At 49.1% G+C, this 16750-nt stretch overlaps 1 protein-coding gene across 2 annotated transcripts in view; it reads left to right on the top strand.

Moving 5' to 3' along the window:
• Positions 1 to 15375, top strand: part of PARVG (parvin gamma) — an 88229-nt gene extending 72854 nt beyond the window's left edge. The window contains exons 12-13 of one of the 2 annotated variants that reach the window (XM_075342148.1): positions 1287 to 1359; positions 15002 to 15375. In XM_075342148.1, coding sequence (XP_075198263.1) covers positions 1287 to 1359; positions 15002 to 15087 — 159 coding nt within the window. In that variant the 3' untranslated portion in view covers positions 15088 to 15375. The remainder of the gene's footprint in view (positions 1 to 1286; positions 1360 to 15001) is intronic. The other variant, XM_075342149.1, reaches the window with a different exon arrangement.
• Positions 15376 to 16750: the final 1375 nt, after the last annotated feature.

Below are 16750 nucleotides of genomic sequence, written 5' to 3'. Positions count from 1 at the left end.
ATTATTCTGTATAGAGGGCAATGTGGGGCCCATTATTCTGTATGGAGGACTATGTGGGGCCCATTCTGTATGGGGGACTATGTGGGGCCCGTTATTCTGTATGGGGGGCTATGTGGGGCCCGTTATTCTGTATGGGGGACTATGTGGGGCCCATTATTCTGTATGGAGGACTATGTGGGGTCATTATTCTGTATGGAGGATTATGTGGGGCCCATTATTCTGTATAGATGACTATATGGGGCCCATTATTCTATATGGAGGGCTATGTGGGGCCCATTATTCTGTATGGAGGGCTATGTGGGGCCCATTATTCTGTATGGAGGACTATGTGGGGCCCATTATTCTGTATGGAGGGTTATGTGGGGCCCATTATTCTGTATGGAAGGCTATGTGGGGCCCATTATTCTATATGGAGGGCTATGTGGGGCCCATTATTCTGTATGGAGGGCTATGTGGGGCCCATTATTCTATATGGAGGGCTATGTGGGGCCCATTATTCTGTATGGAGGGCTATGTGGGGCCCATTATTCTGTATGGAGGGCTATGTGGGGCCCATTATTCTGTATGGAGGGCTATGTGGGGCCCATTATTCTATATGGAGGGCTATGTGGGGCCCATTATTCTGTATGGAGGGCTATGTGGGGCCCATTATTCTGTATGGAGGACTATGTGGGGCCCATTATTCTATATGGAGGGCTATGTGGGGCCCATTATTCTGTATGGAGGGCTATGTGGGGCCCATTATTCTGTATGAAGGACTATGTGGGGCCCATTATTCTATATGGAGGGCTATGTGGGGCCCATTATTCTGTATGGAGGGCTATGTGGGGCCCATTATTCTGTATGGAGGACTATGTGGGGTCATTATTCTGTATGGAGGATTATGTGGGGCCCATTATTCTGTATGGAGGGCTATGTGGGGCCCATTATTCTGTATGGAGGGCCCTCTATGTTTTTGAGTTTGACATCCCTGGTTTAGGAGAATACACACTAGACTGATGGGGCTCAGATTCTTCTCACTATATTGGACTAATCACTGGGGTCCACACATCATGGATTTAGACTTAACGCCTGGTGTTGCCCCCATAAGCATTAGACAGGTGATGCTCCCTCTATATAGATTGCACACCCATAGGTCTTCTACACCTTGGCTACAGATCTAGAGAACCACTACTAATTTGCACACACTATGGGTTTTGGTTTATGTCTCATGTATATATTATATAGTTCTGTGATGTTGTTTTCCTCAGGGATTGTATATTTTATAGATGTATTTGATTCCACAGCTTCACAACATCTCACTTGCCCTGGACCTCCTGGTAGATGAAGGAACCTTACAGACCACTGTTGATCCAGCAGGTCAGCACCTCAATTAGTAATGCATGTATGGTATTTGAGAATAGAACATTTTTGGAATTTAAATTTATTTTTTTCCAAAAACATTTGATTCATGGCAAAATATTTCACCGTGGATTGAAAATACTGCAAAGCCTCCAATTGCCATGAAAAATGTACCCTCGGAGTTTTCCTAGGACAGTATCCGACCCCTTACAAACCCCTTAGTACTGTCGAAATGACCTCAATATATCAAGATATTGACAAACAGATGGTAACTGTTCTTCACTGCTCCTTGTCATACACTATCTGTCCGATTTTTTTATTACTTTCTCTCCCTATCTCTCTGGCTTTCACTATCCATATTCACCATAATACGGCTGCTGCATTCCCTGCCTCTGCTTGTATACTGGCTCCGATTATTTGGTTCTGCAATACCTGCAAGCTGTTATGTGGTAGCCCACCCAGCCTTGCCTGAGGTCATGTAATCCTTATCTGGCTGATATGATCTTCTACAGTGGCCTGTCACACGGTGGTTTTTACACACATCGCCAACTGTCATGGCGGCATCGAGATCTGTTTATACTACCGATTCCGACACTATGACACTTCTGATGTCTGTAATCAGCGCAGGCTACAACAGATTGGTAGGTCATAGGCGGGCTAGCAAGAGTTAATCTCTGCTGGTCTGCTTGTGAGTCATCTTTGATCACATGCTGTGGGGGAGCCAATCACATCTGCTTCCTTCCTATAGATGCTGGCTGGACACTTGTTAGCTATAGCTTATCCTAGCTGGTCTGGTGAGGTTGTGATACAGACTAACTGGTGTCAGTAGTACTTGTTGCTGTGTGCAGTTGTGGAGTTAACTCTTGTTGTATTTTTGTCGCTACCTTCCTGCTCTTGCTTTTCTCCTGAGTTTCTCATTGTTAGTTTCTGTGTGTTTGCAGTGTGTCAGAGCTTTTGTTTTCCCCTGTGTCATGATCCAGGTCTGTATCGGCCGCTGTGGTTTGATTATTTCACCCATCTCCGGCCTGGTCATGTCAGGGGTTAACGCCTCCCTGCCTCACTCCGGTTTTCAGGACATTATATTGCTTCACCTCCGGTTCAGTGATAGTTTATGCTCTGCAGTGTGTGTTACTGGCTCTGGTGAGTTACCTGATCTGTCCTGCCTCCCGGCTACCTTGTTCTGACCTGTACTCTCCTCCGTTCGTCCGGCTGCCTCGGTCCCTGACTACCTGCTCCTGTCTACTGTGTAGCCTTCCCTGTCTATCTTATCCCGGTCCTGACCTGTTTGTCCTCCTCCCTTGTTTGTACTTGGACTTCCTGTCATCTGACCTGTATCCTCGTTCCTAACTTCGGCTCTGTCTCTCCCTCTGCTGTATACATGACATCCCGGCTTCCGACCCTCGGCTATCACCTGACCACGATTCGATTATCCCTGTGCTATTGACAAGACATCCTGCATCTTACCTGGTTTACTGACTACTCTACTGACCTCTGGTGGTTTGCCTGCTAACTACACTCTGAAGCTACACTGCTTGTAGCTTCAGCGTCTCCCTTAGTACAGTGTGACACCATGTCTTTCTTTATCTATGTTTACATCTCTCCTGCCCCTTCCTCGCCTAGTGGAAGAGGGGAATTGTGGCGCCCTGGACTAGCCAGGTCGTCACAGGTAACACACAAACACCCCCACCCCCACTAGACAGCAACATTAGCCAAACACAAAACCCTTGTTGCCTCCCTCCAGGGTCTGATGTCCACTCCAGGTGGGGCGGAGCCTGGCGGTTGGCCCCACCCACCGAGGAGTTCACAGGCCTGGAGGTGGGAAAAGTGACAGTCAGAGTTGAGTTGAGGAGGTTGAAGTGAGAGGAGTGAAGTGGAGAGTGTCTGGGTTTGGGGCCCAGGCACTGACAACAAGGTTGGCAGACGGTGGTGGCCGTCTGTAGGAGTGGTGAATCGACGCGGAACCGTAGGACCGGGGTCGGGCGTTGGCCCGCCGGTACCGACCGGGGAGCGAAGTGAAGCCAGCACACACAGGCAGGGCCATCGGACCCCGACTAGGCTTGGAGTAGCCGTCAACAATCAAATCCGAGTGTGACAGGAACCCCAGGGGTTTCCTAACAGCCAAAAACTCGACAGAAGGCAACTGCCCACACCGTGAAGGTATACAGCTACCGCTTAAGGCTAGAGACCCAAGGGCCAGCGCCTGCGGGCAAACGGGCTCCTTCGGCATCGATACACCGGGGAGTGGACTACTGTTGGGGATCCACCATAGTCAAACAAGTACACAAAGGTGCAGGGAAAGACAGCCACCATCACCTGTCCGGGGAGAGACACTGCAGCCAGCTGCGGGACCCGCCATCCAGCCGTTTGGTTTACCGAGGACTTTGTGCATCTCTTACTGAGTGAGTACACCCGTGCCATCCGGCACCGCGCCGCGCTGTCCCTGCAACCCTGCACCTCACCTACCCTGCCTCCCCGTCACACCACCGGGCCCCGGGACCACCGACCCTACCCACGGAGGGGGAAAACAACATCCCAGCTGCTCCCTACCATCGCTCCCGGGATCCCCGTCACCAGCAGCGGTGGTGCCTATCTTCACGACAACCCATGGATGGCGTCATGGACTAAATCCCCCAAAACCAACCACCCCTTTCACTCACGGGCGAGGAGCGCCGCTCGAGTCCCCGGATCCGGCCCACCGCTCGAGCCACCGAGCAGCAGCAGCAGCGCCGGACCCGAGCGTTAGTGAGCGCAGCAGCGGCGGCGTCCTCCCCGCCCACGACAGAATCAGATCAGTTCTGAGCTTAGCCAGGCACAGGACTCAGGCATCTCCACCATTAGGGGTAACCCTGAGTTTAGGGATAGCCTAGAGACCCCTAGCGTGAGGAACATTATTCCCCCTATCCATCTTTTCCTACAATTACATTGTGACATGGCCATTGTAGGTAATTTGTTCAAAATGAATCGAAAATTGTTCAAATTTGCTGGATTTAGTGAATTTTTATATTTTCGACAAGAATTAGAATCACATCAAATGGATTCACTCACCTCTAGTAATGGCATATATATCTAATACTAGCTGTACTCCCCGCCTTCGCTCGGGTTAATAACTGTTGTTAACAAAATAGAATATATTAACAAAAAAATTATTCTGCACACAAAAACCACAAAACAAATAGAAATGTAATTATTAAAAGGCAAAAACTAAGCTAATAGAAGCATTTCACAACATATATTTCAACACCACAGATATTCCACACAGATTCAACTAAATTGGCCAAGTAATGTGCTCTGTCTGTCTCTTTCCAGGTCTGTCTCTTTCCCCGTTTGTCTCTTTCCCCGTCTGCCTGTCTCTGTCTGTCTCTTTTTTTGTCTGTCTCTATCTCTCTGTTTCTTTCCCCATCTGTCTCTTTCTAGGTCTGTCTCTTTCTAGGTCTGTCTCTTTCTAGGTCTGTCTCTTTCTAGGTCTGTCTCTTTCTAGGTCTGTCTCTTTCTAGGTCTGTCTCTTTGTCTGTGTCTTTTCCTGTCTCTCTTTTTCCCTGTCTGTCTGTCTCTGTCGGCCACTTTCCAGGTCTGTCTCTTTCCAGGTCTGTCTCTTTCCAGGTCTGTCTCTTTCCAGGTCTGTCTCTTTCCAGGTCTGTCTCTTTCCAGGTCAGTCTCTTTCCAGGTCAGTCTCTTTCCAGGTCAGTCTCTTTCCCCGTTTTGTCTCTGTCTGTCTCTTTCCCTGTCTGTCTCTATCTTTCTGTCTCTTTCCCTGTCTGTTTCTGTCTGTCTCTCTGTCTGTCTCTCTGTCTCTCTGTCTGTCTCTCTGTCTGTCTCTCTCTCTATCCGTCTCCCCACCGACATCTTATTACCTCACATATAAGCTTCTTATACTATGAATGTCTTTTGTTCCTATAGCAACCAATCACAGCTCCTACTAATAACCTGTAGTTCCAGGCTCCATTTACTTTAATGGAGGCATGTTTTTTGGAAAGTAACTGTAAAGGGCGGGGTTTAATTTTCCTGTCAAAACATAGTCTACGACGTTCCCTGGGTCACCTGAGGTGTCTGTGCAAAATTTCGTGATTGTAAATGCGACGGTGCGGATACACTTTTCGTTTCACTTTTTCCCTATTATGTAAATAGGGGCAAAATTGATTGGTAAATTGGAACGCGCGGGGTTAAAATTTTGCCTCACAACATAGCCTATGAAGCTCTCGGGGTCCAGACTCGTGAGTGTGCAAAATTTTGTGGCTGTAGCTGCGACGGTGCAGATGCCAATCCCGGACACACACACACACACATTCAGCTTTATATATTAGATATAAAGCTGAGTGTATGTATGTGTGTCGCCAGGGGTTAAGGGGATACCCAGAACCGGGCCAAGGGGTCGCTTCTGGAAAGGGGATCACGGTGTCGTGACCCGGTCTGTGCTCCCTGGTTCCACAATAAAAAGGGGGGTTGTGTTCGTGACGCCACCCGTGGAATGTGATCAGAGATGACCACCGCTGCTGCAGAACCTCCGGGGTGATGGAAGGCAGCTTGAGATGGGACGGCTCCCCACGGGTAGAGCCTTTTCCCCGGGGCAGTGTGTAAGTCTATGGGGGGAGTGCAGGACACGAGCACAATAAACAGGCAGACTCACGGTTTTGCAGTTTCTTTGTCCTTTACTGATGATGGTATTCAGCAGAGTACTGTCCACGGAGTCTGTGAGGGGTTCAGGGTTTCTCCCACCCAGCCGGGCCGTTTTGGCTTCCTTGCCTGCACTGTGTGTCTGTGGCCCTGCTGATGTGTGAACTATGCAGCCGGCTCTGCTTCTGCTCTGCTCCTAGGTACCGACCTGACAGGCAACTCGAGTCCTTCCTAGTATGTTCCTGAACTCTCCTATGTTGCTTGTGTCTGTGGTACAGGTGAAAGATCTGGAATCTTCACTTCTCTGGTGGTAACTGTGCAGTATGTAACCTGCAGTCTCGGATCCAGCATCCGTTCTGTGTGCTCCACTGGGATGAACTCAGCAATGCTCTGTCTCCCAGGAATGTTCCTCTGTGTACGCTTTCTCCTTTCCTCAGACCCTCAGCTAGGCCTGGAATTGGTCAGTGGATCCTGAGGTGAGCTAAAGCCAGCTTCCAACCTACAGATCCTTTCTCCTCAGTGCTCTGCGCTGAACTTCCAAACTGAAACTACTTCTGACCATTTCCTCCCCCCCAGCAGAATGTACAGGGAAGCAGCTTGGTCTCCCCCTTCTGGCCAGGAGGTCTTGGTGTTGTGTGTGGGGAGTTAACCCTTTGTGTTGTTACTGTGGCAACCCTGGGGTGCCACATTCCCCCTTAGTGAAGAACAGTACTCCGGGACTGTGAAACAAACAAACAAGTTATGAACAACAAGTGTATATATAAATACAGAGTCTCAAAAGGAAAAAATACAAAAACCTTAAAGCTCAAAAAGAGTCCAAAATGTTCAAAAATATATAAGTGTTCATACAGTATAGTCTCTGTAGGTACTGGGCTTTTGGTCTTAACGTTGCAATTGAATAAACATTTCAATCAACAAACACTTCTTAAAGGTGTCTCTACTCTGGTCATAAGTGCAGTAGGCCTCACGGCCCTCGGGCCACCAACATGTGATCAAGTTGTAACTCTCCGTGCTGCCACCTTACACCACTCTTCTCTCACCTTTTCTGTACACTAAACTGTTACGGTTTTTCATATAAACATTATAACATATGTACATAGTATATGCAATTCCACATTAGTCTTTATATCTTGCTGGTATCTGACCCTGAGTACTACGCTGTGACCTGCGTACTGCTGGTGTACTGGGTGTACTTAGCATAATGGTGTGAGTGGAAGTGTACCTATTTGGTGTTTCTGGTACTTGTGAGGATGGGGGGCTGACTGTAGGACTGGCAAGCTCACTGGGACCAGGAATCTGTTCTTCCTCTACGGTTTCAACTTCCAGTTCTTCTTGTCTTGAGACTTCTTGTGGTATGGGTTCTGATTGTGGTTCCGCCACTTGAGGGAAGGCGATCATTGGGACTACTACTGCTCCATAGTAATTTGGCCATGTTTTTGGGAAATCTCCTAAGACTGTATGGAATACATCTTCTTCCTTCTTGACAGGTTGTACCTGTATGGGTAAGGTGACTTCTGGTGTCTTCAGGGTTTCAGGACACGGTTTGAGTTGATCTCTTGACACGACAGCTGATGTCCTTCCTTCATCCTTACTGATGAGACACACTTTGGGATTATCCATACTGGATGGTAAGACTGTATATGGGGTGGTTTCCCACTGATTATCCAATTTGTTTGTGCGTCGTTTCCTCTTGAGAACTTGGTCACCAGGTTGCAATGGGGTTGCTAGAGCATGCTGGTTGAAGGTTCTCTCCTGTCTTCCCCTAGCTTGTTGGAGACTTTTCTCTATGCACTCTTGTACTTGGCGATACTGTTGCTGACGTAGGGTATCCCAATTGGATTCTTGAACTTCCGCATCTGGCTTCAGAATTCCCATATCTAAATCAATTGGCAGTTTACCGGGCCTTGCACGCATGAGGTAAGCGGGGGTGCAGTTTGTAGAACTCACCGGGACATGATTGTACAAGTCCACCAAGTCTGGCAATTTCTCTGGCCATTGATTTCTTTCTGACTCTGGTAAGGTCTTCAACAGGTCAATCACAATATGGTTCATCTTCTCGCATAAGCCATTTGTTTGGGGATGGTATGCTGTTGTGCGGATCTTTTTACAGCCATACATGTTGCAGAATTCTTGGAAGATCTGTGATTCGAAAGCTGGACCTTGATCTGCAAGGACTTGTTCTGGGTAACCATGGGGTCTGCAAAAGTACGTCTGGAATGCTTTAGCTGCTGTTCTAGCTGTAAGGTCTTTCACGGGTACCACCACTAAGAAGCGTGAGTAATGGTCCACGATGGTTAAGGCATAAACATAGCCGTACCGGCTTGGTGACAACTTGACGTGGTCTAATGCGACTAGCTCGAGTGGTTGCTTGGTTACTATGGACTGGAGTGGAGCTCTCTGGTTCTGTTGATCCTTTCTTCTGAGGTTGCACGGTCCGCATTTTCTACACCAATCTTCAATTGATTTTCTCATGCCAACCCAGTAGAATCTTTCTCTTAAGAGCACCTCCAACTTTTTCCAACCAAAATGACCAGCACCGTCGTGGTAAGCTTCCAGAACCATCTTGACGTCTCTCTTGGGCACGATGATCTGCCAGACCAACTCATGTGTTTTTGGATTGGTGTGCCTTCTACAGAGCTTCCCTTGGTAGAGGAACAATTTACCTCTCTCTTTCCAGAGATGTTGTGTCTCAGCTGGGGCATTCTGATTAGGGTATGCACCTTGTTGTGTAAGCAGTTCTTTCACTAGCTTCACAGCTGGATCGCTGTCTTGTGTGTCAGCCCATCCGTGGTGTGCTAATGGGTTGAGAGTTGCCTGCTGTTGTTTTTGGTAGACACTCGGTTGATACTGTCCCACCTTAGGACGGTGAAAGGCCGGCAACTCAATTTCTTCCAGTCCCTCCGGTTCCTCTTCCACGTCCCCCGAGTGTGGCATCCGAGATAAGGCATCTGCATTCCCATTCTTGTGGCCTGCCCTGTACTTGATGACAAAGTTGTAGTTTGACAGTCGGGCTATCCATCGCTGTTCCAGCGCACCTAGTTTTGCAGAGTCCAGGTGGGTCAACGGATTGTTGTCAGTAAAGATGGTAAATTCTGCAGCTGCCAGGTAGTGTTTGAAACGCTCTGTTACAGCCCAAACTACTGCCAGTAGTTCTAACTTGAAGGAGCTGTAATTCTCTGGGTTTCTTTCTGTAGGCCGGAGCTTCCTGCTTGCAAAGGCAATAACTTTCTCCTTGCCTTCCTGCTTTTGAGACAATACTGCTCCCAGTCCTACGTTGCTGGCATCCGTGTACAAAATGAAGGGTTGATGGTAATCTGGATATGCCAGGATCTCTTCTCCTGTCAGTGCCCACTTCAACTTCTTAAAGGACTCTTCTCTCTCATCACTCCACTGGAAAGGAGGATTTCGGGCTGCAGACTTCTTTGACTGTCCTACCAGGATGTCTTGAAGGGGAGCTGCTAGCTTCGTGAACCCTTTTATAAATCTTCTATAGTAGCCCACCAGTCCCAGGAATTGCCTCACCTCTTTCACACTGGTGGGTCTCGGCCAATCTCTGATCACGGTAACTTTTTCAGGATCTGGTGCTACCCCTTCTGAGCTCACGACATGTCCCAGGTACTGTACCCTTGGCTTTAGAAGGTGACACTTGGATGGCTTGATTTTCATGCCGTATCCGGATAAGGCTTCAAACACTTCTGCCAGGTCTTGTAGATGCTGTTCATAGGTCTTGGAGTAGACTATGACGTCATCCAGGTACAGGAGGACAGTTTCAAAGTTCTTATGTCCTAGGCAGCACTCCATCAGTCGCTGGAACGTTCCAGGTGCGTTGCAGAGTCCAAACGGCATACAATTGAACTCACAGAGGCCCATCGGCGTGGTGAATGCTGTCTTCTCCTTATCAGCCTCTGCCACAGGAACTTGCCAATACCCACTAGTGAGATCTAGGGTGGAAAAGTAAGTAGCGGATTTTAATGCAGCCAATGACTCTTCTATCCTAGGTAATGGGTATGCATCCTTGTGTGTAATGCGGTTGATCCGTCTGTAGTCTACACACATCCTCATGGTCCCATCTTTTTTCTTAACTAGCACTAGTGGGGCTGCCCAGGGGCTACAACTGTCTCTTATTACCCCTGCTTCTTTCATTTCTTTGAGCATGTCTTTGGCGCATTGGTAGTGAGCCGGTGGTACTGGTCTATACCTCTCCTTTATTGGTGGATGGTTACCAGTGGGTATAGTGTGCTCTACCCCTTTGATCTGCCCAAAGTCTAATGGGTGTTTGCTGAATATTTGTTCATATTCTTTCACTACCCTGTATACTCCATGCTTTTGATGGGAGGGTGTAGAATCGGTGCCTACATGTAGCTTTTGGCACCAATCCTCCAGCTTTCCCTCTGAGCCATTGTCCTCCGCCTGATTTGACGGCTTCAAGGGCTCAACGGTGGTGATGGCGTTGTTATCAACCGTATATAGCTTAGCCATGGTAGCATACTTAGGTAGGGTGACCTCATCTTCCCCACAATTTAGAAGGCGTATTGGCACTCTCCCCCTGTGTACCTCAACTATTCCTCTGGCCGTCAATACAGTGGGCCTACTGTCTGAGTACACAGGTTCTACCAGGGCCTGATAGTCTCGCCCTCTGATGCCTATTGCGGCTCTACACCAGACCAGCATTTCTGTTTTGGGAGGAATTACAATAGGTATTGGGTCACTTACCCTTGCACTGCCAATTTCACCTCCTGACATTTCTACCTGCTGCTTCAGCATCAAGGCTTTAATTTCCTTCTGCAGGAGTCTCTGTTGCCCAGGTTTGGCAGTCTCGACGATCTGCTGCAAGACAGTAATTACCTCTGCAAAACAATTTTCAATTACATTCATTCCTAGCAGCATAGTTGGTTCACGTTCTCGTCGGTCAACATCAACAATGATAATACCCTGATTCTGCAATTCTACTCTCCCAATCTTAATGGTCATTTCTCTGAAACCAACCTGTGGTACTAATTCACCATTGCTAGCCCATATATTCAATGCAACATTAGATGGACCACTGCTAATGTCTGAATCAGCCCAGTACCTCTTATAAAGGACATGCGGAATTGATGATATTTGGGAACCAGTGTCCAGCAAGGCGTTGAGCGGAATGCCATCCAGCACGATGGGGATGACTGGACGTCCTCCCACATACTTGTCGTGCCAGGGTGAGGGACCTTGAGAGTTCATTCCTGAGGAGCGGCCCGCCTCCCCAGGGGATCCCCATTTAAAGCACATTCACGGGCAAAGTGACCTGGTTCCTTGCAACGGCGGCAAATGGGCTGTCCATCCGGCTGGTAGCGGTCGCTGGGTCGTCCTCTCGTCGCTTGGTATCTCCTAGGCCTCATCCACGGGACATCCTCCTTGCTGGTCGCCAGCTCAATCTTGGGTGCAGACTTGGATCCACGCAGCTCCTGGACGATTCTAGCCATGGAAGCAACAGTGTCTGTAAGGGCTTCAAGCTTTTGATGTAGAGCCTCATTAGTGATCGGCTCCAGGTGGTTAGCAGCAGCGGCTGACATGGCCGATGTCACTGGAACTACTGGCTGCTGGGGTGCCACTGTAAGGTGTTGAACAGAGTCTATATCCTGCGGCTCCTCCACCTGCTGGAGGCGGATGGCTCTATCCTTTAGCTGGGCAAATGTTAGTCCTGGATCCTGGATCACCATCATGCTCAGTTGTCCCCGGTGGGAAGGGGATGAGAGTCCATCCAGGAATTGGTCTATCAGCAGCTTATCTGCTCCAGGGGCTAAGGCAGGTTCTGCTAATTTAAGTGCTCTGAGCGCCTCCTGCAAGTTTAAGGCAAAGTCTCTTGCGCTCTCTCTAGGTTTTTGCTTGCATCCAAAGAACCTCATTTTAGCCCGGCTGCCAACAGTGGATTCAAAAGCTGCTTTTAGTCCAGCTATTATATGCTCTACAGTGTCCTTTGCATCGTCTGGCCAGGATGTAGCCTCCCGCTGGGCATTGCCAGTTAACTGTCCCATAAGCATACCAACACGCTGAGCTTCTGTCAGGGGGTACATGCTGTAGTAGATTTTTAGCTTTCCGATAAAGTCATTAAGTGTGTTGGGCTCACCTGAGTACTGCGGCAGCCACACTGCACCCGGGGTGTACGGCATCAGGAACGGCATGATAGGTGCCGCTGCACCGCCGGGTACAACAGCGTCTCCCTGCTGCGACATCTTTGCGCCCCCTTAGTTAATTTCACCAGTCTTCTTGACAGCAAGCCTGGGACACTTTTCTGCGTTTTCGTTCGGGTCGCAGCACCGAGCGCACCTCCTCTGCAAGCCGTGGGTGGAGTCTTAGTTTAGGCGCGATGTTTTCCCGCGCATAGCAGGTAATGGCGTGATTAAAGATGGCGCCTGGAAAATTTTACCAATGATGTTTTTGGATTTTTCCAGGTATCTTTGCAAAGTTTAAAGTCCGTTCTTTGTTGCAACAATTCACAGTGCAAGTCTTTTATGCGATGCAATAAGTCTTTACAGGCACACGTCACCCGGGTTGCAGCCGGGTCCAGTCCGCATCCTGTTCGTGACGCCAAAGTTGTGTCGCCAGGGGTTAAGGGGATACCCAGAACCGGGCCAAGGGGTCGCTTCTGGAAAGGGGATCACGGTGTCGTGACCCGGTCTGTGCTCCCTGGTTCCACAATAAAAAGGGGGGTTGTGTTCGTGACGCCACCCGTGGAATGTGATCAGAGATGACCACCGCTGCTGCAGAACCTCCGGGGTGATGGAAGGCAGCTTGAGATGGGACGGCTCCCCACGGGTAGAGCCTTTTCCCCGGGGCAGTGTGTAAGTCTATGGGGGGAGTGCAGGACACGAGCACAATAAACAGGCAGACTCACGGTTTTGCAGTTTCTTTGTCCTTTACTGATGATGGTATTCAGCAGAGTACTGTCCACGGAGTCTGTGAGGGGTTCAGGGTTTCTCCCACCCAGCCGGGCCGTTTTGGCTTCCTTGCCTGCACTGTGTGTCTGTGGCCCTGCTGATGTGTGAACTATGCAGCCGGCTCTGCTTCTGCTCTGCTCCTAGGTACCGACCTGACAGGCAACTCGAGTCCTTCCTAGTATGTTCCTGAACTCTCCTATGTTGCTTGTGTCTGTGGTACAGGTGAAAGATCTGGAATCTTCACTTTTCTGGTGGTAACTGTGCAGTATGTAACCTGCAGTCTCGGATCCAGCATCCGTTCTGTGTGCTCCACTGGGATGAACTCAGCAATGCTCTGTCTCCCAGGAATGTTCCTCTGTGTACTCTTTCTCCTTTCCTCAGACCCTCAGCTAGGCCTGGAATTGGTCAGTGGATCCTGAGGTGAGCTAAAGCCAGCTTCCAACCTACAGATCCTTTCTCCTCAGTGCTCTGCGCTGAACTTCCAAACTGAAACTACTTCTGACCATTTCCTCCCCCCACCAGAATATACAGGGAAGCAGCTTGGTCTCCCCCTTCTGGCCAGGAGGTCTTGGTGTTGTGTGTGGGGAGTTAACCCTTTGTGTTGTTACTGTGGCAACCCTGGGGTGCCACATATGTGTGTGTGTGTGTATATCATTAATAGCAGGTCATTAATAGCAGGTGTGATTGGTTGCTATAGGAACAAAATAAATTGTTAGTATAAGAAGCTTATGTGTGAGGTAATAAGATATCGGTGGGAAGACGGATAGAGAGAGACAGAAAGAGACAAACAGAGACAGACAGACAGGGAAAGAGACAGAGAGAGACAGACAGTCAAAGAGACAGACAGGGAAAGAGACAGACAGAGAGACAGACAGGGAAAGAGACAGACAGAGAAACAGACACACAGAAGATGGACAGAGAGACGGAGACAGACACACACACACACACACACACAGAGAGACAGAGACAAACAGAGTGACAGACACACAAAGACATACAGAGACATAGAGGGACAGACAGACAGACACTGGGAGAGAGTCAGACAGAGACAGACAGACAGACACACACTGGGAGAGAGACAGACAGACAGTTACTGGGAGAGACAGACAGGGACACTGGGAGAGAGAAAGACAGACAGTTACTGGGAGAGAGACAGAACGAAACACTGGGTGAGAGACAGACAGACAGCCACTGGGAGAGACACAGACAGACACTGGGAGAGAAACAGACAGAGACACTGGGAGAGAGACAGACAGAGAGAGACACTGGGAGAGAAACAGACAGACAGAGACACTGGGAGAGAGACAGACAGAGACACTGGGAGAGAGACAGACAGAGAGAGACAGTCAGACAGAGACACTGGGAGAGAGACAGACAGACACTGGGAGAGACAGACAGAGACACTGGGAGAGACAGACAGAGACACTGGGAGAGACAGACAGAGACACTGGGAGAGACAGACAGAGACACTGGGAGAGACAGACAGACACTGGGAGAGACAGACAGAGACACTGGGAGAGAGACAGACAGACACTGGGAGAGAAACCGACAGACAGACACTGGGAGAGACAGACAGACACTGGGAGAGAGACAGACAGACACTGGGAGAGAGACAGACAGACACTGGGAGAGAGACAGACAGAGACACTGGGAGAGAGACAGACAGAGACACTGGGAGAGAGACAGACAGACACTGGGAGAGAGACAGACAGAGACACTGGGAGAGAGACAGACAGACACTGGGAGAGAGACAGACAGACACTGGGAGAGAGACAGACAGACACTGGGAGAGAGACAGTTACTATCCCGGGCAACGCCCGGGCACTACAGCGTATATATATATATATATATATATATATATATATACACGTTTTGTTGTAAAATGTATATCATTTTTATTGTTAATTGTTTAAAAGAACAAAGAAAAAAAATAAAATAAACAACATATGAAAAGTTGATAAGAAGTCTATAAAATTTTCGGAAGATCTCCTATAACAATGTACACAATCAACCCAAAGAATAGAGTCTGGACTAATAAGATAAGTTATCATCCCGGCGTCTGCTGACATTTTACCCTGAATTATAAAGCTATTTTTAATCCAGTTTTATTTTTCCCTTTTCTTCCCGTTCCCCAGAGATTGTGAACGGAGATATAAAATCCACCCTGCGAGTCTTGTACAGCCTGTTCCTCAAGCATAAAAAAGCCTCAAAACCGTCTTGAAGATGGATTTGGATAAAGTCTCGTCAACGGACGCCGGGGATGAGATCTTCTTCTTCTTCTTCTTCTTCTTCTTCTTTTTTTTTACATTTAAATATTTTTTTTTTTTTTATAAAACACGTGGGAGATAGTGATGATTTCTTCCACGAGACGGAAAGACGCTGCAATCCGGGTGATGAATGAGTCGCTGGTTTGTAGCTCAGGTCTCGGGGCCTAAACAGAATATATTTTGTTGTTAAACCAAGTAGGACAGCAGCTGCGCGGCACGAAACCTCTCAATATGCCGCATTACCAGGAAATAAAGCTATTTTTACTCCCATCCGTGTCCTTGATATAACTAGCAGTCTATATATAGACCGTGTGGACAAATATTGTGCCCCCTCCACATCCCACCTACGTTGTGCCCCCTCCACATCCCACCTACAGGAGATTGTCTCACCTCCCGTTCTATATCCATACACATTAATATGGAATCAGATCCTCTTTCTTACAAGATTTCTACAAGATTTTGTGGTAATGTTTGCCCCTTTTATCCACAGGATCATTTGTGATGTCAGACCCTGATGTTGGGGGGAGGCCAAACTCACAATCTCCATTATAGGTTTTGGATGGAGTTGAGGTCCGGGCTCATGTTCTTCCACAAAACTGCCTCCAACCGTGTCTGTATGTGTAGTGCCCCTGAAGCCATCAGGGTGCTACAAGGTTCTGCATCCCCACCAGGATGCAGGGCCTACCCCCTTAGGGACCCAGAACCCCAGTGCCGGTAACACCAAAAACCTAGGTAATCCCAGTTTTCCCCAACAATCCCCCATACAATGGTACCTAACTAGGGTGGTGTGACGCCCTGGGCAAGCCAGGGGTCACAGGTAATGACATCACCACACCCTACACCCCGGTTAGGTACACCTAAGCTAGACCAGAAATCCTTGTTGCCTTCCTCCAGGGGCTGATGTCCACACCAGGGGGTGGGCCAGGCGGTTGGTCTCCACCCATCAAGGAGTTCACAGTCCTGGAGGCGGGAAAACCAGGCAGAAGAGTTTTGGAGTTGAGTGGTAGAGGAGCAAGTGAGAGGAGTGAAGCTAGGAAAGTAGTAACAGAGCAGCTTGAAGTTGGTCCGGGTGTGTGCCCCGGACTGAGACAGCAACGTTAGCAGACGGCGGTGACCGTCTGCAGTGGAGGCTGATCGGAGGTGCCGTAAGGACCGTGGACGGGTGGTGGCCCGGCGGTACCGGACCGGTACACAAGGAGAAGCCAGCACCATTGGCAGGGGCTTTTCGGATCCCGGCAAGGCTTGGAGTCGCCGTGAATTTGCCAAATCCGTCAGTGAAGGGGACCTCCGGGTCTCCAAACAACTAAGTCCCGATTGAAGGCAACAGTCCAACCGTATGAGAGAGACACCGCCACCGCCAAGGCACCAGTTTCTCAGGGCCAGCGCCTGCGGGCAAAGAGGGGCTCCTCCTGCCCATATCCAAGTCGGGGAGCGGGTTACCGGTGGGAACCCATCGCAACCAACAGAAGTACTAGGTGCAGGGAAAGAGACAGTCACCGTTAACTACCGGGGAAAAGCAACAGCAGCCGTCCGTGGGAACCGTCTTTCCAGCCGTGTGTTTTACCGAGAACTGTGTCACCGTCTCAGGCTGAGTGAGTACCACCGTGCCGTGAGGCA

The sequence above is a fragment of the Anomaloglossus baeobatrachus genome, chromosome 4 (genome assembly GCF_048569485.1).
Source record: "Anomaloglossus baeobatrachus isolate aAnoBae1 chromosome 4, aAnoBae1.hap1, whole genome shotgun sequence".
Taxonomy (NCBI): Eukaryota; Metazoa; Chordata; class Amphibia; order Anura; family Aromobatidae; genus Anomaloglossus; species Anomaloglossus baeobatrachus.
This window is presented reverse-complemented; position numbering and strand designations above follow the sequence as displayed.